The 20,964-nt window shown below is 41.8% G+C and overlaps 3 protein-coding genes across 6 annotated transcripts; 2 read left to right on the plus strand and 1 right to left on the minus strand.

Moving 5' to 3' along the window:
• The first annotated feature begins 430 nt into the window (after positions 1–430).
• On the plus strand, positions 431–4,522 carry LOC128440120 (potassium-transporting ATPase subunit beta). The gene is made up of 7 exons (XM_053422724.1): positions 431–795; positions 2,018–2,146; positions 2,233–2,346; positions 2,513–2,718; positions 2,850–2,912; positions 3,591–3,683; positions 3,977–4,522. Exons 1-7 carry the CDS (start codon positions 684–686, stop codon positions 4,133–4,135), a joined length of 876 nt encoding a protein of 291 aa, XP_053278699.1. The 5' UTR covers positions 431–683; the 3' UTR covers positions 4,136–4,522.
• Positions 4,523–5,479: 957 nt separating this feature from the next.
• On the minus strand, positions 5,480–14,579 carry tmco3 (transmembrane and coiled-coil domains 3). 3 transcript variants are annotated; one of them, XM_053443764.1, is made up of 15 exons: positions 13,922–14,574; positions 12,562–12,695; positions 11,394–11,698; positions 10,558–10,725; positions 9,916–10,095; positions 9,491–9,691; positions 9,235–9,363; positions 9,052–9,144; positions 8,727–8,913; positions 8,329–8,446; positions 8,009–8,204; positions 7,774–7,924; positions 7,583–7,662; positions 7,336–7,485; positions 5,480–6,983 (listed from the first exon to the last, which is right to left on the minus strand). In XM_053443764.1, the coding sequence occupies exons 3-15, from the start codon at positions 11,649–11,651 to the stop codon at positions 6,870–6,872; spliced, it is 2,025 nt and encodes a 674-aa protein (XP_053299739.1). In that variant the 5' UTR covers positions 11,652–11,698; positions 12,562–12,695; positions 13,922–14,574; the 3' UTR covers positions 5,480–6,869. The 3 variants fall into 3 exon arrangements, with proteins under 3 accessions (XP_053299739.1, XP_053299666.1, XP_053299579.1); XM_053443691.1 differs by having other exon boundaries at positions 13,815–14,574; XM_053443604.1 differs by lacking the exon at positions 12,562–12,695 and having other exon boundaries at positions 13,922–14,579.
• On the plus strand, positions 13,901–20,713 carry dcun1d2b (DCN1, defective in cullin neddylation 1, domain containing 2b). 2 transcript variants are annotated; one of them, XM_053443965.1, is made up of 7 exons: positions 13,901–14,179; positions 16,106–16,322; positions 16,415–16,583; positions 16,877–17,007; positions 17,120–17,202; positions 17,461–17,557; positions 18,189–20,713. In XM_053443965.1, exons 2-7 carry the CDS (start codon positions 16,148–16,150, stop codon positions 18,266–18,268), a joined length of 735 nt encoding a protein of 244 aa, XP_053299940.1. In that variant the 5' UTR covers positions 13,901–14,179; positions 16,106–16,147; the 3' UTR covers positions 18,269–20,713. The 2 variants fall into 2 exon arrangements, with proteins under 2 accessions (XP_053299940.1, XP_053299862.1); XM_053443887.1 differs by lacking the exon at positions 13,901–14,179 and adding an exon at positions 14,892–14,968.
• Positions 20,714–20,964: the final 251 nt, after the last annotated feature.

The raw sequence follows: 20,964 nt of genomic DNA on the forward strand, positions 1-20,964 counted from the left end.
AAACCTCCAAACCTAAGATGAGTCAAGCTCAAAGGGAGTCTATTGTGAATTCTACCTTTGTGAGATACAAGTAGTGATAAATGTAATGTGTTTTTTCTTTTATAATTTAATTAAAAACTGTGAGAACTGACAATTTTACTTTGCATTTGGTTTATTCACATCCAATACGTGTCTGCCACTTTAGTACAGACTAAACTATTTCAGCTATATTGAAATTTGGCCGTCATGCTGTAGTCATGCTGCAACAAACAACTTTGTACCTGTACTGTTACCTTCAAACAGATGTAGCCTGCAGGTTTCAGTACGCTGGCTGTTCAAGGTGATCCTGATGTACGGAGTAAAGGACGTCATTGGTGGAGGAGGAAGTTCACCAGTTTCTACGTTGACCCACCTCAACTTCGCTACCCACTTTTATCAAGGCCTTATAAATAGTGAATAAGAGATAAGACATGCATCACACTCTGGAGCGACTTCCAGGGAGTCACTTTTAGCTTTCACTGTGGTAGAGAATGAGACAGGGGACAAGACGGACAGCACACACCTGAGAGGGCCTCACAGTCTTTGGGGAGGGAGGAGAAAACAAGTGTTAGTGTTTGAAGGAAGGAAGAAGAGAAGTAAAGGGTAGAGTTGATTAAAGGAAGGAAAAGTTCTGCCGTGGATCCTGGTCAGCACAACGCGTCATCATGGCCACCTTGAAGGAGAAGAGGACCTGTGGGCAGCGATGTGAAGACTTTGGCCATTTTGTCTGGAACTCAGACAATGGGACATTTATGGGGAGGACACCAGTGAAATGGGGTAGGAATGAAATAATAGGAATAAATAACAGGAATAAATCTTGAAAATATCCAGAGTTTAGCAGAAAGATTTGTTTTATTATACCTAGTTATTTATGAGGCTGTCGTTTTATTCATTACTGGTGAAGGTCCAGTGTATTTTTGTATTTTTAACATATGTTGTCATCATCATTTTCTCTTTTCCATGTTGAATCAATTTTCATTGGTCGTGACCACAGCTGCCAAAAATTTATGCGACAGCTATCTCAGCAGCAGTGACTTAGAAATACTTTACCGGGACTTTTAATAAACAACTCTTTAAGACACAAGTTGAATCGATAGAACAGAAAGTGTCAAATATTATCATGATCATCTGGAACACCTGAAATTGAACTTCACCATATCTAGTTTTTCCCAAAAGTGTAAATATTTGGTAAAATACCCTAAACTTATTCATTCACTCTAAACTTCAACTTATATAAAGTGGATATTACATCTGAGTCACATATCATCGTGGCCAATATGCAGGGAACAATGATCACTGCGATTTATTGTCAGTGGACAAATAAGCAATAATATAATTAATATGTTTCAGTACAGCACTGCTTTCAAATGTAATCATAGTAAAAGTAAAAATCTGCTTTAAATATTAGAAGTACTCTCTACAGGGGGATGCTCCTGTCAGTATGATATTACAGTGAATATTATTTCTAAGCAGAAATGTAAAGTTGGAGTCAGTTGATGTGGAGGAATTTTTGAAAAGCTTTTTATATTGTCGGGTGGTTTAACCTAACCTACCTGTCCTTCAGGCCAGTTGACTCCAGTCTGAAAATCTAAAATCCGTTCCTGAAACAGAAGAACACATTTTCAAGTATAACACATTTCAAGTATATTTATTGCAACATAAATGTGATATATCCTGAAAGACAAGCACTGGCGTGAGATGAACTTGAATGTGTGTGTGACTTTTTCTGTCCTTTTAAAAATCCCCAGCGCGACTTGTATGTTCGCAGCATGTGGACGGGGAGAGATAAGGCTGGTGTCGTGAGATAAACTGTATTTATTTTGTGTTTGATCTCACAGATTAAATTCCCCTCACGTTGACAGAGGACGCCTTGACCTCTGGAAATAACGACACAAGCCTTTGTGATCACAATAAAATTGTTGTTTTCTCTTTAACTTCCTTGCTAGTGTAATTAAAGGAAAGATTTGTTTCCCCCTGTGTCTTTCTCTCGCCTTCACAGTGTTCATCAGCTTGTATTACGTGGCGTTCTACGTGGTGATGACGAGCCTTTTTTGTTTGGCCATCTATGTGCTCCTGTACACCTTGGATCCGTACAAGCCTGACTACCAAGACCGGCTACAATCGCCAGGTAAAACAACAACAACAACAAGGAGGCATGACAACAATAAACTCGAGCTCAGAGCTTCTGAACCATCTCTCTGTTTACTTGCTCAGGGGTAATGGTGTGGCCAGACACTTATGGAGAGGAGGACGTTGAAATCAACTACAACACATCAGACAAGAGCAGCTGGATGAAGATGACCAACATCCTTAATAAGTTCCTGGAGCGTGAGTATTTATTTATCGGACAATTAGCTAATATCGAATATGTCAGAATTTGCTTTTGTTTGTATTTGGATGTGCACCAAATTGCGTACACTCACAAATATCAGTCTCCTGACCATGCCTGATGGCAAACGAACACACTGTAAATCGTTCTCTCTCTTTTTTTCAGCCTATAATGACACTGCACAAAAAGGATGTTACAACCATAACTGCACCAAGGGACAGTTCTACATCCAGAACACCTTCTCTGCCCCTCACCACACAAAGTGGGCATGTCCCTTCACCACAAGCATGCTGGGAGACTGCTCAGGACAAGAGGACCCGACCTTTGGCTACAACTGCAGCATGCCGTGTGTCATCATCAAGATGAACAGGGTCAGTTTTATTAATAACAAACATCCCTCTGAGCTCTGTGGGGAAACAGTCAAACCTGGACATAAAAAAAAAAGTTAATGTCACATTCAATCACCGTGACTAAAAAGTACTTTTCTGTTTCTTCGTTGCAGATCATTAACTTTTTGCCAACTAATTCTTCTGAGCCTGCCCCACATGTCAACTGCACGATACTGGTGAGCAACATCTTCTTGTGCTGAATGTAACAGCATCAGTTAAAGAAGATGAGTCTGAAACATTGTCTTTTTTGAATTGGTAAGTCAGTGATTTAAAATATTGAAAGGTTTCCAAGAGTCCCCTTAAATCCTATTAAATCAAGCTGCACCAAATGTCTCACATTCATAGATATCAGTTCCCTAAATATGCCTAACTGTTTTCATCAAGGTCCATAACTCATTCCATGGGAGAACAGTGAAAATGTCAGAAAACGAATGCTCTATCTCATAATGTTTAACAAAGAGAAAGAAATTCCTGGATTGGTCCCATTATCCAGATCCGCAACAGAAGTTTTGTAGAAATCCATCCACTAGTTTTTGTCTAATTTGACTTACAAACGAAACAAAGCAACAAGCAAATGGACAGGAAGGAATACAACCACCTGAATGGAGGTAATGATGCAGAGGAGACGGAGATATGACTGGGACAACGTGGTCTCAGCCTGACTGGGAGCTGACTTTTCTCCAGATCAATCTCCAAAACACTGGATTCTTCATCCCTGACCTTTCAGCCAATTATAAATGAGTTGTCTCCAATAAGCATTACACATGACACAGCAGTTGTTGCAGGAGGAGAATGTAAACAATTTTTTAATGAGTGCTTCTTTGAATATACATATTTTGTGTCCATTTATATAGGAAGGACAAGGCAATGTGGACAAAATGGAGTATTTCCCTGACGGGGGGATTATGGATCTCTCCTACTTTCCTTATTATGGAAAACGGGCACAGGTAAGCATGAATCCCCCAGTCGATGGGCGCATGTCCAAACACAACTCTATAGTGCAGACGAGGTTGGGAAAAAGTGGGCAACTGCTCCAGCAACCCGAGCCTCCATTTTTAAAATAGTGTTCCCAATTGTTATTTAATCATTTTGAGTAATTTTGTGTTTATATTCCACTTGATACAAACGTTAACGTGTTGCATATTCTTAAATAAATAAATTTAACAAACATGACAGAAATAATGATATGAAAACAAAACTAACCAGCCAACTGCCCGACCTCCTTCCTCCTTTTCCTCAGCCTTTGTATGTCAACCCGCTGGTGGCCGTTCGTTTCCACCTGGTCGGAGAGAAGTCGGCCAAGATCCAGTGCAGAGTGGTCTCCCAGCAGATCAGCTACGAAAACTACCACGACCCCTACGAGGGAAAAGTCGTCTTCTTCCTGAATGCAGGGAAATGAGAACCAGAAGAGAAAATACTCAGATATCTCATAGTCGTGTCGCCTGTTAGAGTGATAGACGGAGAAGGTGTCAACACATCAACAACCTTCAAACTACTTATCCTAAACTTAACCCAACACTGCAGCCACACTTTAATCTCTTTGCTGTGTTGAGCTTTCATTTTCTGGTGTGATTCTTGAACTTCTTTGTATACTGAATTTTAGAATTTGCCACGTATTAAACAGTGACATCTATAAACCTAAAGGATATGTGAGGAGTCATTATGACTAGACTCTTGAGGTTAATTGTGATTTTGAGATTTCTTTTGAAGTGCTAAATGTGTCCTTAGACGGCCATGACAAATGTAACCAAACAAAATTACATTTCTAAATAAAACTTAATTCCTACTTCGGTTTGGTCTCATCAGTAAAGTGTGTTTACCAGAAGCTCAAGCTTGAGGCAAAACTCTCACTTCAGAAAGATGAAGCTGTGGCTCTAAAACTCTACTTAAGCACAGTGTGCAGTGTGTTTGTATTTGTATCCTCACTAATAGGATGATGGGGGTGATAAGGTTTCTCATAAATCTGCTGACTGCAGAGTGTGAAGGTTATCAGCTTACACAATTCAGATGTAGACACACACATGCGCAGGCCCACGGTCATGTCTTCATGACTTGAGAGGACATACGTAACATTGACTTACATTACATTGAGGCTATTACTTGCCTAACCCTAACCTTAAAACATGTCTTAACCTTAAGAGTGTAATGATTTACATTATGGGGACTTGCTTTTGTCTCCACAACATGTCTGGGCCTCACAGAGAGGAGCAGAGAAGTGAACATAAAATAAGAGCTTATTGGATAATTACTATAATCAAGGGATGTGAAAGAGAAATAAATATAAATCTTTTATAAACTTCTGAATTTATTTTCTATTATAAAATTCTGTTCAATCACCTTTGGGCCTCATCCCCATAATGCAAGTCAAAGAAACCATGACAGATACTGACCAAGCCCAGCAAATCGAGAGCCTCTCAGACAATTAACACGAGCAAGTTCTGTTTCAGTCTAAGTGATGTTGCACACAGAAGTCAGTTACTTATAATCACAGTTTAAATCCTAATCTTTTTAAAATGTGCCATTGACTTCCAACATTTGTCATTTAGCAAGCCCATCAGAGGCCCATGAAAGAAAATAAATACACAAAAGAAAAAATAGCTAATAAGGCTGAGCCCTAGTAGCACGGCCTGAGTTCTGTAGATCGGTAAATGTTAATCATGAAATTAGATCTCCAGCTACACAAATAAATAAAATGTCCCCAAAGAAAGTACAACATGTAAAGAACAGAACAGAGCAGTAAACATTTTGTTTTCTATTTTTTAATAAATAAATCACTTGATTTCAATAATTTAAAAAATACATGAACATTTTGATCCCATCATGTCTTTGTGCCCAGGAGCGTTAATCCACCGCACACACACGTAAACTCAAATACCCTCAATGTACATCTAATGCAGGAAAATATCAGAAAACATTCAATTTTAAGTGTGTGGTAGTGTTACGCACATTAACATTGCACATTATGAATAGTAAGACAAGGACATGTACAGTGTGAGATGCAGCACAGAGGAGCTCTCTCAGAGCGAGATGACGCCCCCTACAGTCTCTCCTCTGCTGGTGCAGGGGAGAGATGAGCTACATCATTCGTTTTGACATTCAGTGGTAACCAGTGCAGAATGTCTCCTTAAATGCAAATGAATAAATTCCCATGACACTTAAATCATTTAGTGAGGTACTGCCTAAATTCAGATTACTTGATTAACTTCATTCCTTTAAAATACTGATGCGACAGGTACCATGATTCTCAACAAGACATTAGAGATATGTAAAAAGGGTTACTTCAGATTTAGGTATCACACCTGTATGGACAGACATAGAATCAGGATTAAACTACATGTAGCCTCTATTAAATACAGCAGAGAGAAGGTTTGCACTTCAATCAGAAACAGAATCTGACATTCATAATAAGCTCAATTTGAATAGCGTCAGCTGTAGTGTCAACTAAAGGAAAGATGGAGGACGTCTTAAATCCTCCTATCAAGGAAATGTAGCAAAACATAAAAAGAAAAACACCATATACAGTTGAGAGCACAGATTTGGTCCATGTGATTGACACAATTAAAGAAAGGCAAACATGAGGTTCAAAGTGCAAACATGAATGAGTGTCAACAGAATGAGTGAAGCTTTTTTTTTTGTGTGCACATTTTTAAGATCAGGTGCATTAAAAGCATCAGAGCTGGGGGGTTATCCAGTTCTTTGTGCTCCTTTACTAGATCAGCTGTGCTTCCCAATCAGGAAGTTGTTATGCCACAGATGCTGTCCAGGCTTCAGGGTCGTTGCCTGAATGGTGATGGGCTTTCTTAATATAACCTAAAACTACACGTTATGTGTTTTAAATAAGACCTTATACAATAATCGTATCGCTAATGTACCTAGTGTACATGCTTGAAGAAGACATCCTTCATAACAATGCCAGAATGGAGCTGATGAAGATCCTCGCCCTGCATGAAGAGGGTTGATTCTGCTGAATCGATAAAGAGAAACATTTGGTCCAACAGTCTGCATCATATCCTTGTGTGCGTTAACATGAGAGTTCCTCAATGGACAAATAAGACTTGACTTCTGCTCCTCGTGCCGGCTGAGTAACAGTCAGTGCACACAAGGGCCGCTGGGGCCCTGAGGTCGCTCTCTGTTCATAGGACTGTTTTGAGCTCGACCCGGGGAACCCATCTGTGTGTGGTTACTCTCCACAGCACCGGAGCCAGCAGCAAACTGAGAGTGGTGACACTGAGAATCAGCAGGTACACCTGAGCGGGGGGGGAGACACATTAAAACACAGGAAAACTGCAACTTACACATTACACCATCCCCTCCCATTGACCTCTCATCAAAGTTATGCAGCTCCTCTCTACGGAGGCCACCATGTTTTTTAGAGTAGCCCAGAATGGACAAACTAAACACATTTTGAGTTTTTATGACAACTGAAGGCTACCACAGGTTCTCTTCCATGTTTGGAGGGGGAGGGTGAGTTGAGCAGTGTTCAGCTGCAACATGAACCTTCAACACTCTGTCACTAAATAATAACTTAAATAGTTACATATAAATGTGCACTGGGGGAAAATATCATTCAAAACTTGAAAAACAAAAGTCAGAACTGACCTCTCTGGAGATGATGCCAGCTCGACGTGCACGGCTGCTCAGGACGAAGGAGAATTCGCTGACCTGCGCGAGTCCGGCTGAGACGATCCATCGAATGTGTCGAGAGCCCGGTGGTAGGATCGCTGAGAGCACCAGCACAGCCATGAAAAACTGGAAGGACATGATGGGTAAAGGAGAATCGTGAAGGAATGAGAGTGCGTCATGGTGCACTCTGGGAAATGAAAAGAGAAAAAGCAACAAGAGGTACCTTCATAATGACGAGAGTGAATGTAAGCACCAGCAGGATGGTGAGCTCATACAGCACGAACGTCGGGAACACGTGGAGACCTGCAGCGTCACAAAAACACACACAATGAGCAACTTTCACTGTAAAAGCTGCAAAAGTGTAACACAATAATAAAAGTATAATCAGTCATAAAAGGTCATGTTGGTTCTGACCAATAGAGGCAAAGAAGATGATAACGAGGAAATCCCTGATTGGCTCGATGCATCCCGTGACCTCTGTGGTGACCATGTGACCCTGTGTGGACAGCAACGCTCCAGCCAGGAAACAGCCCAGCTCCATGGAAATGTCAAGATACTCTGTTATCTAGGGAATCCGTCAGGAGGAGAGAAAAACTAAAATCAGACGATTGTAAAAAGGAATTCGGGACGTCTGACGAAAAGAACCTACCGTCAGCATGAAGAAGACAAACGCTGCCATCCCAAGCACCAGGATCTCTTTGTTGCCTTTGCTCTCAGCGTGCAGTTTCTTGTAATACGGACCAATCACAAATTTCTTCAGAAACAAACACAGCAGCAGCACGGCAGCGAGGGACGCAAGGACCTGGAGCAGGAGGTACAGCACGCGGAGGCTTTCCAGCAGGAGGCTGTGGTGCAGAGCCGAAATAACAATGGGTTTTTTTAAAAGCAGTGTGTGTGCATGTGTGTGTGTGTTATGTATGTGTGTGATTAGAGGGAAGATGACACACGCAAGAGCAAAAACGAACTGACCTGTCCATGTCTCCACTCTGTGCCTGGATCAGAGTCGGCATGACAGCGATGAAGAGGCCGAGCTGAACATCCTGCATCACCAACATCCCAAGAAGAACACTGCTGTAGTCCGAGTCACCTGTCTCACAGACACACACACACACTTGGTCATTCTTGGGGACAATATATAGACTTAACATTTCATTTCCAACCCTTAAAGCAAATTTTTGCTCAATGTTAGATATGCAAATGAGCCAAATGAGGTTGAGCCAAGTGAGGTAAGTACATTTTCTAACAACAGGAAGCAGTTCATTGCTTACCTTTATGTAATTTAAGGTTATCCACTAGACTTTAAGTGCTTTCATTTCAATTAAAACTGAGAGGTTATTCACTTTTGATTCATGGTGTCTGTTGATTACCTTCTTTGTCCACTCGGCTCCCTCCTGCGAGGAAGCGGGACACGAGTGGAGTGCTGGACAGGGACAGACAGGTGGAGATGAAGACCGTCTGTGTGGGACGTATATGCAAGACTTGTCCCCACAACAAACCAGCCCCCACCATCAGCAGACTCAGGTAGCACGACCCCTGAACTGACGTCTTCCAAACCTACACACAATCAGAAATGTTGAGGGTGAAATTCAAAATCTAATTCAATGACAACAGACCTCCAGAATAAACGTCAAAAAAGCCTTTTTAAAGACATTTGGTGTCTATTTAAATGACTTGTAAAACCCTTTTGTCTACCTTTCGAAGGCGCTCAGGTGAGAACTCCAGTCCCACCACGAAGAGAGTGAAGAACACACCCAGTTCCCCAAGAGTCTCCACCTGCACCATCGACTGGAACAGAGAGTGAGACAATGACATCAACAACTAACCCTGGAGTAACTTTAGACTGGTCTCGTATTCATACGCTCCAGTCACACACACCCTGATGCTGTTGAGGCCAGAAGGACCCAGCAGGACCCCACAGATGACGTATCCAAACATTGGAGGCAGAGCGACTAAAGAGCAGATCCAGCCGCAAGGTAAAGACAGCATCACCACGGTCACCAAGTCCTGCACAAACACAACAAAAAGGTTAAATAGTATTAAAGACGTAGAATATGTCTTACTCCAACCATTATTAATTAATAAATCACAAGTTTCCTCACCTATAGCCCTGGATGAAATAGGAGTAACTGACCTTGATGAAGTGGTGGTCAACTCTCGGCATCGTGGAGTCTCGTGGTTTAGTCAGAACGTACTGGTTGCTCTGCGAGTCGATGAGCATGCTCAGCCCCATTTCATCCTCCACTTCCTTGTGCTTGGACTTGTTTTTCCTCTTCCCTCCGTTCTCCTCATCTTCCTCCACTCTCAGCACTGCCTCTACGTTCACTCCTTTCATCTAGACACAAAACCCAGAGTGAGAAAGGACACAATCTGATACTTTGTTGATTTTGTTGAACTTTTGTTGAACTGCCAGCTGAAGAGTTCTTACACTACTTTTATTGTGTGATGTAGAAAAGCTGGGACTTATTCTGTATCAATTTGTGCTGATTCTAGCATCCTGACTATTTATTCTTCAAGCGTAATCTTGTATGATGACTGTGAAATGTTTTTTTTCCCGACCTGTTTGTTGTTGTCAAAGACGTGCTCCTCGATCTCCTCCTCCAGTCGGTCTGCTGCCTTCCGGACATCCTCCAGGATTTCATCCAGCATGGACAGAGTCTTGTTCTGGGCCAAAGCGCTCTTCACAGCCTCCTGCTGGTGCTTCTCTGCGGCCACCAGCTCCATGTACTCCTGCTCCTCCTGAAGGGTGAGAAGAGAACAAGCATTAGATGACAAACCAAGGAAACACAGACTGAATACACACATAGGACATATAGCATACAATTATAGATATAACTCCGTCCTTGAGGTAGGGCTTAGGGATATAGTTTAAATTGGCATATAACAAAATATGACAAATGGATCCAAACATCACAAAAAATTACTCAAATCTAACTTTACTGACTCATTTTGATTATTTCATATTCACAAATATTAGATTTTACTTGCTCTCTCTGTTTTCTATCAAATATAAAGTCGCTTTGTTATAAGTACCTTATACAAAAATATATTATCATTATTATTATGATGATATGATAATATTTACAGGCATTTGACTGTTTTATAAATGAAAAAAACAAGACACTTCATTTAGACAGAATACAGTATGTACCAGTCTCCTGACCCAGTGCCCATGAAAACACAGGTGACCTCACCCCTCACCTTTATGGCTGCCTCCCTGAGCGCCTCCAGCCTCTGTCTGCTACTCTCCTTCATGTTCACCACGTCCTTGTAGTCGCCCTGCAGCGCCCTCTGTAGGCTGTGCACCGCCTGGAACACCAGGTGCTCGCTCTCATTCAGCTCTTTCTGGAAAACCTCCAGAGTGTGAACCTGAATGCACACAGAGAGAAATACCAGTCAGTCAGGTGTAAAGTATGTGACATGCTCTTTTACTGGAGCCTCTGTATATGGTCTTTATTTTAGAGCAGTTGATAAGAGCAGTTTAGTCATTTAAAATAGTTCCAGGGAACACTTTAAAGCAGGTCATGACCCAGATCCATTTGATTTGGCTTGAGGTCTTTTTGTAGCAATTTAAAAAGGAGCCAACTTGCCTTGAATCTACCCATTATCTACACCGCAACTGAATTAATTAGTCAATTAATCAATTGACATCAAATGAATCAGCAACAATTCTGAACTCATCTATTTATCTTTACGGTCCCTAATTGACCAAAATGCTCGTTCCAGGTTCTCCAGTGTGAGAATTTACAGTTTTTTCTCTGTTTGAATATTTGTAAGTGTAAAATCTTTTGGTTTTAATTTAATTGAATAATCTCAAAAATAGATCACTGGTAATACATAGTGAAATTAAACATTAGGTTTTCGTGTTGTCAGTATGTGTCAACAACACAAACAAAGACACCACCCAGAGGACCTTATATGTCACACATTATGTACTACACCAGAGTGATGGGCTATAAAAATAAATATACATTCACTAACTTCTGATCTAAACAAAGGCCCTTTCCTGCATCTGGTATTTATTCTCAGTCGGGTACCTGGAAGTGCCTCTCGGCCTCCGACAGCGCCAGGTCTCTTCCAACAGCATTGGCAGCGGCAGTCAGCTTCTTGACAACCACATTCTTCTGACGCAGGAGACCCACCATGCGCTTGCAGTTGTTGGCCACCCAGCTGTGGCCTTGTTTGACCCCCTTGCTCCGGTAGAGGTGGATGGCATTCTTGGCCACCTGGTCCCTTTGCAGCACAGAGGCTGCACTTGCCAGGCCAAGGCACAGCAGCCAATATACAACCTGCATCCAGACCTCTTCTGCTGCCTTCCGCAGAGTGATCAAGAGGAAGAGACCTGGGGAGTGGATGAGACAGAGCGAGACAAATTACAGTCTGAAGGGCATAGTGCTTACAATAATCAACAGACATTTCTAGAGCGTTATTAGGTAGAGCATGATCCTCCACCAAGCCCCTATATTCCCCTTAAATTCAATCAAGCTGGACCAAGTTTCACACATTCATAGATATCAGTCTCCTGAACATGTCTGTTCTTTTTTTAAATCAAGACCCATTAATTATTTTCTGACAAAACAAAGGAAGTGTTGCACACCGACCTACTGTATATTGCAAGTTTAAAGAAAGAGAAAATAAGCTCTCTGGATCCACCCCCTGAACCCGATCTGCAACTAATTTGATAGGATCTTGTATGACCAGTAACACGTACCACCAAGTTTCGTGGTAATTTATTAGGTAGTTTTTTGTGTAATCTTGCTAACAACCGACAATCAAGCTAAAGGGTCGAAAAAGTAAAAGTGTAGGTGCACAGTAAATTCCCTTCGTAACCTTTAAAGCACAGATAGTAACTTTTTCCTTTTAATGTTAGACAAAAGGCTTCATGTAGAAAATCTCTTTTATCTGGGCCACTGTGTGCTTCTGCTTTTGTGAGACACTTCCAGAGAGGCTTTAGTCTTTGGGCCGGGTGTGGTTACTGTGGAACAGCTTAAACAACAGCTGTGGACACACGCCTGTGGCCTGTGCTGTGAGTGGCTAACAGCACCTTGTAGAGCTGTAGGGCTACTTCACTTGACTCTGCACGTCACGTGCCGAAATTCCTGTCGTACTCGATGCTGCATTTCTTCCCATGCTTGGAATTCAAATATCTAAGAGCTGTGCCAACTAAAGAATATGTAGTGAACTGATAACCAAGCTTGTCTGGACCTCTGTGAGCATGAGTCCCGCTGAGTGATGGTGATGTTAACTTTCCAAACTCCTCCTCTCTCCGTCTCCCTGGACAGCAGCCACTCTGCTACTGTTGCTGGAAATCAATAGCACCTCTGTTTGGGATCTGGCTACTGAAAAGAGCAAGCACACAAACACACAGTCACACACACACACAGAGAGAGAGAGAGAGAGAGAGAGAGAGAGAGAGAGAGAGAGAGAGAGAGAGAGAGAGAGAGAGAGAGAGAGATTACCTCAGTTCCTCCTATTTAAATTTTTTCTAAATTGTATAAAATCATTCTACATATTAGATTCGAGGGCAGCCACACTTACAAATTACAGAAATATCTGCTCTAGTAAAAATACAAGTAGATATACGAGATAATGAAAACACCCCATTAAAGGCAAACATCCTGCATCCTGAGTTTACTCAAGTGGAAGTTACTTCAGGAAGTTACTAAATGTGGTGTCACAGCTAAGATCATGCTGTGTCGGTCAGATGTGCTTTAAATCATGTAAGTTTGTTATGGTGGTGTTTCATTCCCTGTTGGGTGATTTGTGTCACAATGCTGATCTTGAAACGTCCTAAAACAGACATGTACGTAAAACTTAATCTGAAAAGTAACTATAGTTGTAGGAATGTGCTGTAAAATTTAGAGCAGCAGTGAATAGCTGATTGATAGATGAGTGGATTGAAGGAAAATCAGTAGTCAATATTAATGTAATACTGTGCATTCATATCTATTTTCTCAAGATTGATCAAGAAAACTAGAGCTGTCACAATTATTGGATTATTCAATATTAATCAGCAGAAAGATGTTTTAATTGCTCGCTATTTTGATCTTTGAATCTTAATCATTTTGACATGTTATTAAGTCAAGCACAAACATGACAACAACATCAATATCACTGCACTTGGGACTGTCCAGGATTTAATTAGTATTTTCTGGTATTTTACAGACTAGATGGTTAATTCTTATTTAAGTATAAGCAGATGAATCTCTAAAGACAATTGATGGTTGTTGTACTGGTCAAAAGTGTAATATATTTAGTCGGAAATCTGGTGGAGTACAAGTTAAAAATGCAACCAAATGACAACAATCAACTAAAACTGTCATGTAATGTGTTTTCTTCCACAAACCTTTGCATGCACACACATAAACCGACCTTTCAAATTGAGAGTGCAATGACAACCAACACACACACACACACACACTCACATACACACACTCACATACACACACCGGACATACCCGGAAATCACTGACGATCTCAATCACAGATCCCTGACTTCCCTCCACGGATCCAAATCAATGTCTGACAGAGGAGTAAAAGTTCCCGAGGAGGCGGCTGGAGCTACCTGAGAGATCCGCGCTGTGTCCCCGGCTCCTCGCTCCGCTCCAGGGCTGAGGAAGAGGCAGAAAGAAGAAGAAGAGGAGAACAATCATGTCGCTGTGCCTCGGTGACTCCCCTCCTCCTCCTCCTCTGCCACATAACTGCTGGTGAAGGCAATGCAGGCGTTCACCGGTTCACTCCGGTGACTCAACTCCCGTGTTTACTCCGGGAACCAGCGCTAGCAGCAGCAGCAGAGGGGGAGGCTAACGACACCAGAACCCAGGTGAGCGAACACTTCTCCCGGGGGGGACAACGACCGTGTCACCGCTGAAACAAGCGTCACGGAGCTCCGCCGGTGTGTTTTGAAGGCGAAGCGAAGTTAGTGGAGGTTTAACTCCGGGCTGTCACACTCTGACATTAGAACACAACCCCGCAGCTGCTAGCATAACTTCGAGAGCTAGCGTTAGCACGGAGAGCGTCCAGCTCCTCACAGAGTCGCGTCACCACCACCACCACCACCATCATCACCAGCATCATCACAAACCCTGGTTTCTTCATGGAATCCGTCCGTGATATTCAGATCCATGCACAGATGACTTCCTAATGTTTATCAGGTTTGATATTGGGAGTTGTAGTTTTCACATGTCCGGTGTGTTGGGATTTGATGGCAGCTGTCATCGGGTTCATTTGACTGGAACACGTCGGATCACTTGTTACACATCAGGTGGTTTATTTTTTTTAACACAACATCGCTGCTTAAACTAGTTTAACAGAGTTTACTGGGTCAAACCTACAGGAAATCTGTGCTAGTTATCCTCGAGCTTTTCAAGCATATTCATCCTCCATTCATAGGTCTGTTGATCGCTATTAAATTAAGTAATCTGCCTTAAGTGTTCACTACAAATGCAGAAAGCTAAAGTTAGATCTTTAACACTGGGCCTGTGAGCTCGCAGCGTCTCACAACTACATTTCCCATGAGCACCGGCGCCGCAACAGTAGCGCATTCGTTTTGCGCATGCGCACCGGCGGTAATTGGATATCAACTTGGGCAAAAACAGCGGGTGATAAAATGGTAGGTGATATTTATAAAACAATCCCGCACACCGGCTCCGTGGCCCCGTTAAACTGGCGTGAACTGCAGCGGTGGGCTGCCACGTAACGTCACGGGGGGACACGCCGGACGTGCGGGATCCGAGTGTCGTCAGCCAAGTGTCGCATTGTCAGGGCTGATGTGTGTCGGTGCTGTGGAGGGGCAGCGATGTGGAAGGTCAGTTGTTGGTATTTTGAGAGAGAGCAGCACGTACCTTTCCCTTTATGGTAGCTGGAGCCCTGGGGTCAGAGAGAGAGGAGAGAGGGAGGGAGAGAGGAGCTGCAGGATCACTCGTCCCCCCCCTCCTCCCCCTCACTCCTCATAGGGAAACTGGGTCGCCAAGCACCGGCCTGTCACCGGTCACCGCTGTCCGATCCCCGGGTGGATCAGATCAGCTGCTCTGCAAAGACACGTGCAACCCTCCAGATCAGCGTCCGGATCCCATGAACCGCGACGAGGTGTCAGGGCTTCCCCTTCATGCACTGTCTTCCACTAAACCACACGCTGCTGCGGTCAGAAGACTCCTTCTGACTTCTTCATTCACAACTCCAGCAGTCATGACACGTGTTACACAACATCCAGCTATTATTAGTGTGTATTTCTGGGGGCGAGTTTGCAGTCACAGTCAGTCAGGAGAGCTAAATTAAAAATCGTCCCTTTCTTATTCAAATGCATCAGAAAGTTGAGGCTGTTTTTGTGAATATTGATGTGCAGCCTCAGCTCCACGTGCACATCTCTGCACCCCATGTTTTCATATTACTTGTCCTCAGGACCCTTGGACTTGATGGGGCCGAATTGTCATCTGTGATTAGCAATGCCTTTTTATGCTACTTTTTTTATGTATGTGCAAATTCTTTACTAATATCCACCACAAACAAGTTGAAGTCTATATCAAAATCTGACAGTAGTTTAAATAACGTGGAGTTCATATTGTGCTTTAATGGTGATTTCTTTTTTTAAAGCTAATTTTAAGCAAGTTATCAAACCCAATGCAGATACTTTTCCAGTGCAGGAACTTTGATAGGTCACTGGTGTTTGTTAGTGTCTCCTTAATAGGAGCCCACAGCTTTGTCCTAAAACATGTTACTCCAACCTCGTGTTTACCGTCTTCCTTTACAGCACAAGTTGAAGTCATCGCAGAAGGACAAGGTTCGGCAGTTCATGTCTTTCACACAGGCTGGGGAGAGGACAGCCGTGTACTGCCTGACGCAGAATGACTGGAAACTAGAAGTCGCCACAGACAACTACTTCCAAAACCCAGACCTCTACTACAAAGACTCCATGAAAACCTTGGTGGACCGCAAGAAGCTGGAGCAGCTGTACAACCGATATAAAGGCAAGTGTTTCCGATCCTGCATTAATGTTGGACAGTTTGCTTTGTCGCGTCTGTCGCACTTGTGCATTGTTTTGCTCTTCTCTTCCCTTCAGACCCCCAGGATGAGAATAAGATAGGCATCGATGGGATCCAGCAGTTCTGCGATGACCTGATCCTGGACCCCGCTAGCATGAGTATACTTGTGGTGGCGTGGAAGCTCAGGGCGGCCACGCAGTGCGAGTTCAGCAGGAACGAGTTTGTGGACGGCATGTCGGAGCTAGGGTGAGCAACTAGGATACTGAAACCTACAATAATCAGGGATTCTACTGCATTCTTTATATAGCTGTAGTTAAGAAAACACATTAATGACTGAGTTTATTAAGGTGTGTAACTGTGCCGTTAGTTTCTACGAGTAAAATATATTGGATCTTAAACTGAATTAGTTAGATATAAACTTAAATGGTCACAAACCTCAGATTTCATTGGCTCATTTCCTGGGTACACATCTCTACTTCTCCCTATGAGAAGATTTTACTTTGTTTTAATCGTGTGTTTGTCCTCATTGTCTCCCCCAGCTGTGACAGTCCTGAAAAACTCAAGTCGATCCTTCCCAGACTTGAGCAGGAGCTGAAAGACACCGCAAAGTTCAGAGACTTCTACCAGTTTACCTTCAGTTTTGCCAAGAACCCCGGCCAGAAAGGTTTAGGTAAAACTGATTGATGATTTTTCCACCCGAAAATATCATTTTGTTTTCCAAAGGTCACCTGTGTCTTAATCTAAAAGACAACATATCTAATCTGAATACCTTTCTACCGTAGACCTGGAGATGGCTGTGGCTTATTGGAATCTAGTTCTCACGGATCGCTTTAAGTTCTTGGATCTCTGGAACCGGTTCCTGGTGGTGAGTGTTGTCACATATGCAATGAATTTTTCACTCTTTTGTAGTTATTTAAAGTGTGTGTCTGTTAGTTAGCATGTCATTTGAAGTTTATTGATTAAGGATCAGTAGTTTTAGAAAAATCTAAACATACAGACAACCCAAGCTCCAAAATGCCCAACATCAGTCTGGCGATGTCAACAACAATATTAAAGTTATTATAATCTTCACAAAGTTAATGTGTTATAATGTTAGACTTGCCTGTTACTGTGCTGCATTCAGGAGCATCACAAGCGGTCGATACCCAAGGACACATGGAACCTCCTCCTGGACTTTGGCAATATGATTGAAGACGACATGTCAAACTATGACGAGGAAGGTGAGTTTATTAAAGACTGTCGAAGTGATATTAAATTCACTCGGTTGGATTTACTTTGTTTCACAGATATGTCTGAGCAGATTCTGAAGTGAATGTGAATTTATCAAATATTCTGTATTAAAATACCTCATTCAATCTATCATGGTGAAGTAGTAACATACTTCTGTATTAACATAAACGAATACAATTTCCACTGGGGAAACACAAGACCATTAAAACTGTCTTATTCCACCTGATCAATCATTCAAAGATGATGCATTAAAAGAGAGTGCTCTTTTTAGTAAAGAAATATATTTTGAGTTTAAAGATTCATTGTTCTTATTTAATATAATATCAATATTGTTTATACTCACACGTTTCCAAAATATGACTTACTATGTAAACGGATGTACTTTTGCAAAATAAATATGTGCGGGATCCTAAAATTACATTAGATTTGTAATGTTTACGATTGTGTTTAGGTTCATTTGTGAGGACTATCGGAACGAAACACAATCTTTTGTTTGAGATGTTCTTCTTGAAACAATCTTGCTGGCTTATTGTGGAGGGAAACAAGCTAATAACCCCAGCATCCTGTAAAGTCATTGTATTAGATTGCATCTATAATTAATATCCTGTCTCCTCTCCTCAGGGGCATGGCCTGTCCTCATAGATGACTTTGTGGAGTTTGCCCGGCCGATCGTGACGGGGATTAAACGCAACTTCACATAATGTTTGTCCCGGCTTCATGCAGCGGATGGAGTTTGTGTTTCTTCCAGTTTTTCTTTTTCTTTGACTGAGAATTTTTATACAAATGAGCCAAAAAGACACTTAAACTTCTCAATAAGCTCGTCCGCGGCTTGTTGTTAAGATTGTTCTTCCAAACTGCAGATGATGCCTTGGGTGAGGAGTGGCCTTGCAAGGAGGGAAATCAACATGAGATGAATGCTGACAAAGGACATACTATATTTGCAATATGCATATAATGGGTACCCAAGATCCGACGCTCGAGGGTAAATCACAGATGGGTGCAGCTTTGAACTGCTGCTGTGGAAATTGCTCACTTACCTGCACCCTCGGCACAGTGAGGAGGGACAGTCAAAGTGAGCGTCCAGCACATGCAGAGGATTCAGTGGAAGATGCGAAAGCAGGACGTGGCTTCTCATCTTGTAAATTTCGAATGGAACGGTGTGTTTTAAATCTGCATGTTTTTGTCGGCTCGTGTGAAGCTGTGCTGTGGACGCTAAGGAGGGAGAAAGTAATCTACTTTCTCTAACAATCACATTGCGAGTAGAGAAAGTGTGTGTGTGTGTGTGTGACGGGTGTGTGTGTGTTTGTGTGCGTTTGGGGCAGGGAGTTAAACATATTGCCTCTTTTACAATACAATGCGAAATATTTTTGATTTGTTTTAATTACGATAATCAGTTAAGATGATGGTGAAAAGGTTCAGAAACACGTTTTGTACTCAGACGGAGGATTGGATGGAGCAGCATGATTTTTGAGCTCAGCACCAGCAGAATTGCTCTTGTTACAGTTGTAACACACCATTCTCACTGAAATAAGAATAGAACAAACATCTTTATCTGAGAAAACAGGTAATGACGTTTATAATCTTTTGGACATGAGAAGCATTTAGATTAAGATCCTACATTAAAAAAAATGCTGTTACTTTACATTTGTTAGTGTTGGTTTCCTTTAGTTAAAACAAACATAAACTGACTGGCACATTGACTGTTTTATTCTATTACTACAATCCAGGTAGTAATGACTTGCCAACTCAGCAAACTGCACTGATTTACACTTTTTATGTTGTTTTAGGATTGAAGTTTTTAGTGAGTTTACATGACAGTAGGTTTCATTTCCACTTTAGACTTTTTAAATCAAAATCCATATCCAAGACAAGTTTGTTAGTCTTTATCAGCAATTGTGGGGCAGTGGTGGTATGTTAAAGCAGAGCCACTGCAGAGAAAAACAAGCATTTATAAAGCTGGACAGGGCATCTCCACTTCCACCCTGTGTATAATCATGAAGTCAGAATATCCAGGATGCAAACGCGGCCATCTTGTTGGAGACAGTCTGCGCTCTAGGGATCGTGTTTTAGATATTACTTTAACTTTTGTAATTTGGTCCATATCCCATCCACTCACATGGAGGAGGCTGGATTAATGACCTATACTGCAGCCAGCCACCAGGAGGTGATCGAGACACGTTGGCTTAAGTTTTGGCAGCACTCATTTTGTCCCTCTTTATATATATATATATATATGAGAAAAACATGCCACTTTAAGAACACTACTTGTTCTGCCATCTATGGGATATAGCTAGATGGGGGTCACATGATTTGACCTCTTACCACTGCGCTTAGCGCAGCAATGCATCTCCCAATTCAGTGTCATTATAAACACTCAACAAGTTTGTATGTTAATTCCATCCACTCTCCAAGATACAGAGTGTTACAGGAGGTTAAGAGCTCAGGTACCAGTCGGCTCGCAGCAAGCAGTCTCCTGTACTAACACAATTATTAACCCTACCTATGCTTTCTGTTCTAAGGGGCGACGAGCCCAGTGTTGTCATCATGATCAAACCTTTGCCATGTGAGATATCGATGGATAAGTTCCCACTCAACAGCCAACTGCAGGGGGACATTATCACTTTTCAATTCTCATTATTATGCAGACATGAGTAGCTGTTAAACTACAGTGGTGCTCACGAATGTAGCCTTCATGAAATTGAGTAAAATCAGGATGGAAGCTAATTATGATTTCTGTCCCAGATTGAATGTGGATGAGTGACAAAATAAATCCTCTTCCCGATGACGGCAGAACAGACAAGTCTGTTGCTTCAGTGAGATATGTTATAATCTGTCAGTACTGTTGAAATGTGTGTAAACCGATCACAGTCAGGACGACAGTGATGTGATGTGAGAGCTCAGAAAGAAAATGTGACATCTTTCTGTATTCAGTGCTAATATGAATACATATGGTACATTACCCACGAGTCTATTTGTCAAATATGTGATCAACTGTTTTTAGTCATGCAAATCATTCTCATCAGAACAGTGTTATTTTTACCAGCAAGGAAACTGGGTCCTATTTACAGAATATTATGTTTTGTCACAGAAACATACCTTACATTGTTTTCTTTCAGAAAGTTGTCAATAAAGCATGTTGTTTTTAACAGATTGAGATTTGTGTTTCAAAACAAACATCTTCACTCCATCACTTTTTTTGTTGTTCTGACTTATGAATATTTTATTTTGTTGGATAAAAGTCTTTTGAAAACTGCTAAAGTGCAGCAGGTTTTTATCCAGGCATAAAAACTGACTGATTTATGAGATAAGCAATTTAAACATAAGTAGTGAATGGTCTTCAAAAAAGTCTTCCTATAGAGCACCACTGGCCTTCTGTGTTTTTGAGCGTGTGTGTAAA

Source organism: Pleuronectes platessa, chromosome 1 (assembly GCF_947347685.1).
Source record: "Pleuronectes platessa chromosome 1, fPlePla1.1, whole genome shotgun sequence".
Taxonomy (NCBI): Eukaryota; Metazoa; Chordata; class Actinopteri; order Pleuronectiformes; family Pleuronectidae; genus Pleuronectes; species Pleuronectes platessa.

Excerpts from the sequence above, each read along its gene's own strand:
- tmco3 (XM_053443604.1), bottom strand. The coding sequence starts at position 14,009 with ATGATTGTTCTCCTCTTCTTCTTCTTTCTGCCTCTTCCTCAGCCCTGG. Across the intron at positions 8,914-9,051 it reads CACCTGAGCGCCTTCGAAAG|GTTTGGAAGACGTCAGTTCA; the intron begins GTAGACAAAAGG and ends GATTGTGTGTAG. Across the intron at positions 7,486-7,582 it reads TCACTCTCGTCATTATGAAG|TTTTTCATGGCTGTGCTGGT; the intron begins GTACCTCTTGTT and ends ATGTCCTTCCAG.
- LOC128440120 (XM_053422724.1), top strand. The coding sequence starts at position 684 with ATGGCCACCTTGAAGGAGAAGAGGACCTGTGGGCAGCGATGTGAAGAC. Across the intron at positions 796-2,017 it reads GAGGACACCAGTGAAATGGG|TGTTCATCAGCTTGTATTAC; the intron begins GTAGGAATGAAA and ends TCGCCTTCACAG. Across the intron at positions 2,913-3,590 it reads ATGTCAACTGCACGATACTG|GAAGGACAAGGCAATGTGGA; the intron begins GTGAGCAACATC and ends CCATTTATATAG.
- dcun1d2b (XM_053443887.1), top strand. The coding sequence starts at position 14,912 with ATGCGCACCGGCGGTAATTGGATATCAACTTGGGCAAAAACAGCGGGT. Across the intron at positions 16,584-16,876 it reads GACGGCATGTCGGAGCTAGG|CTGTGACAGTCCTGAAAAAC; the intron begins GTGAGCAACTAG and ends TGTCTCCCCCAG. Across the intron at positions 17,203-17,460 it reads TCTGGAACCGGTTCCTGGTG|GAGCATCACAAGCGGTCGAT; the intron begins GTGAGTGTTGTC and ends TGCTGCATTCAG.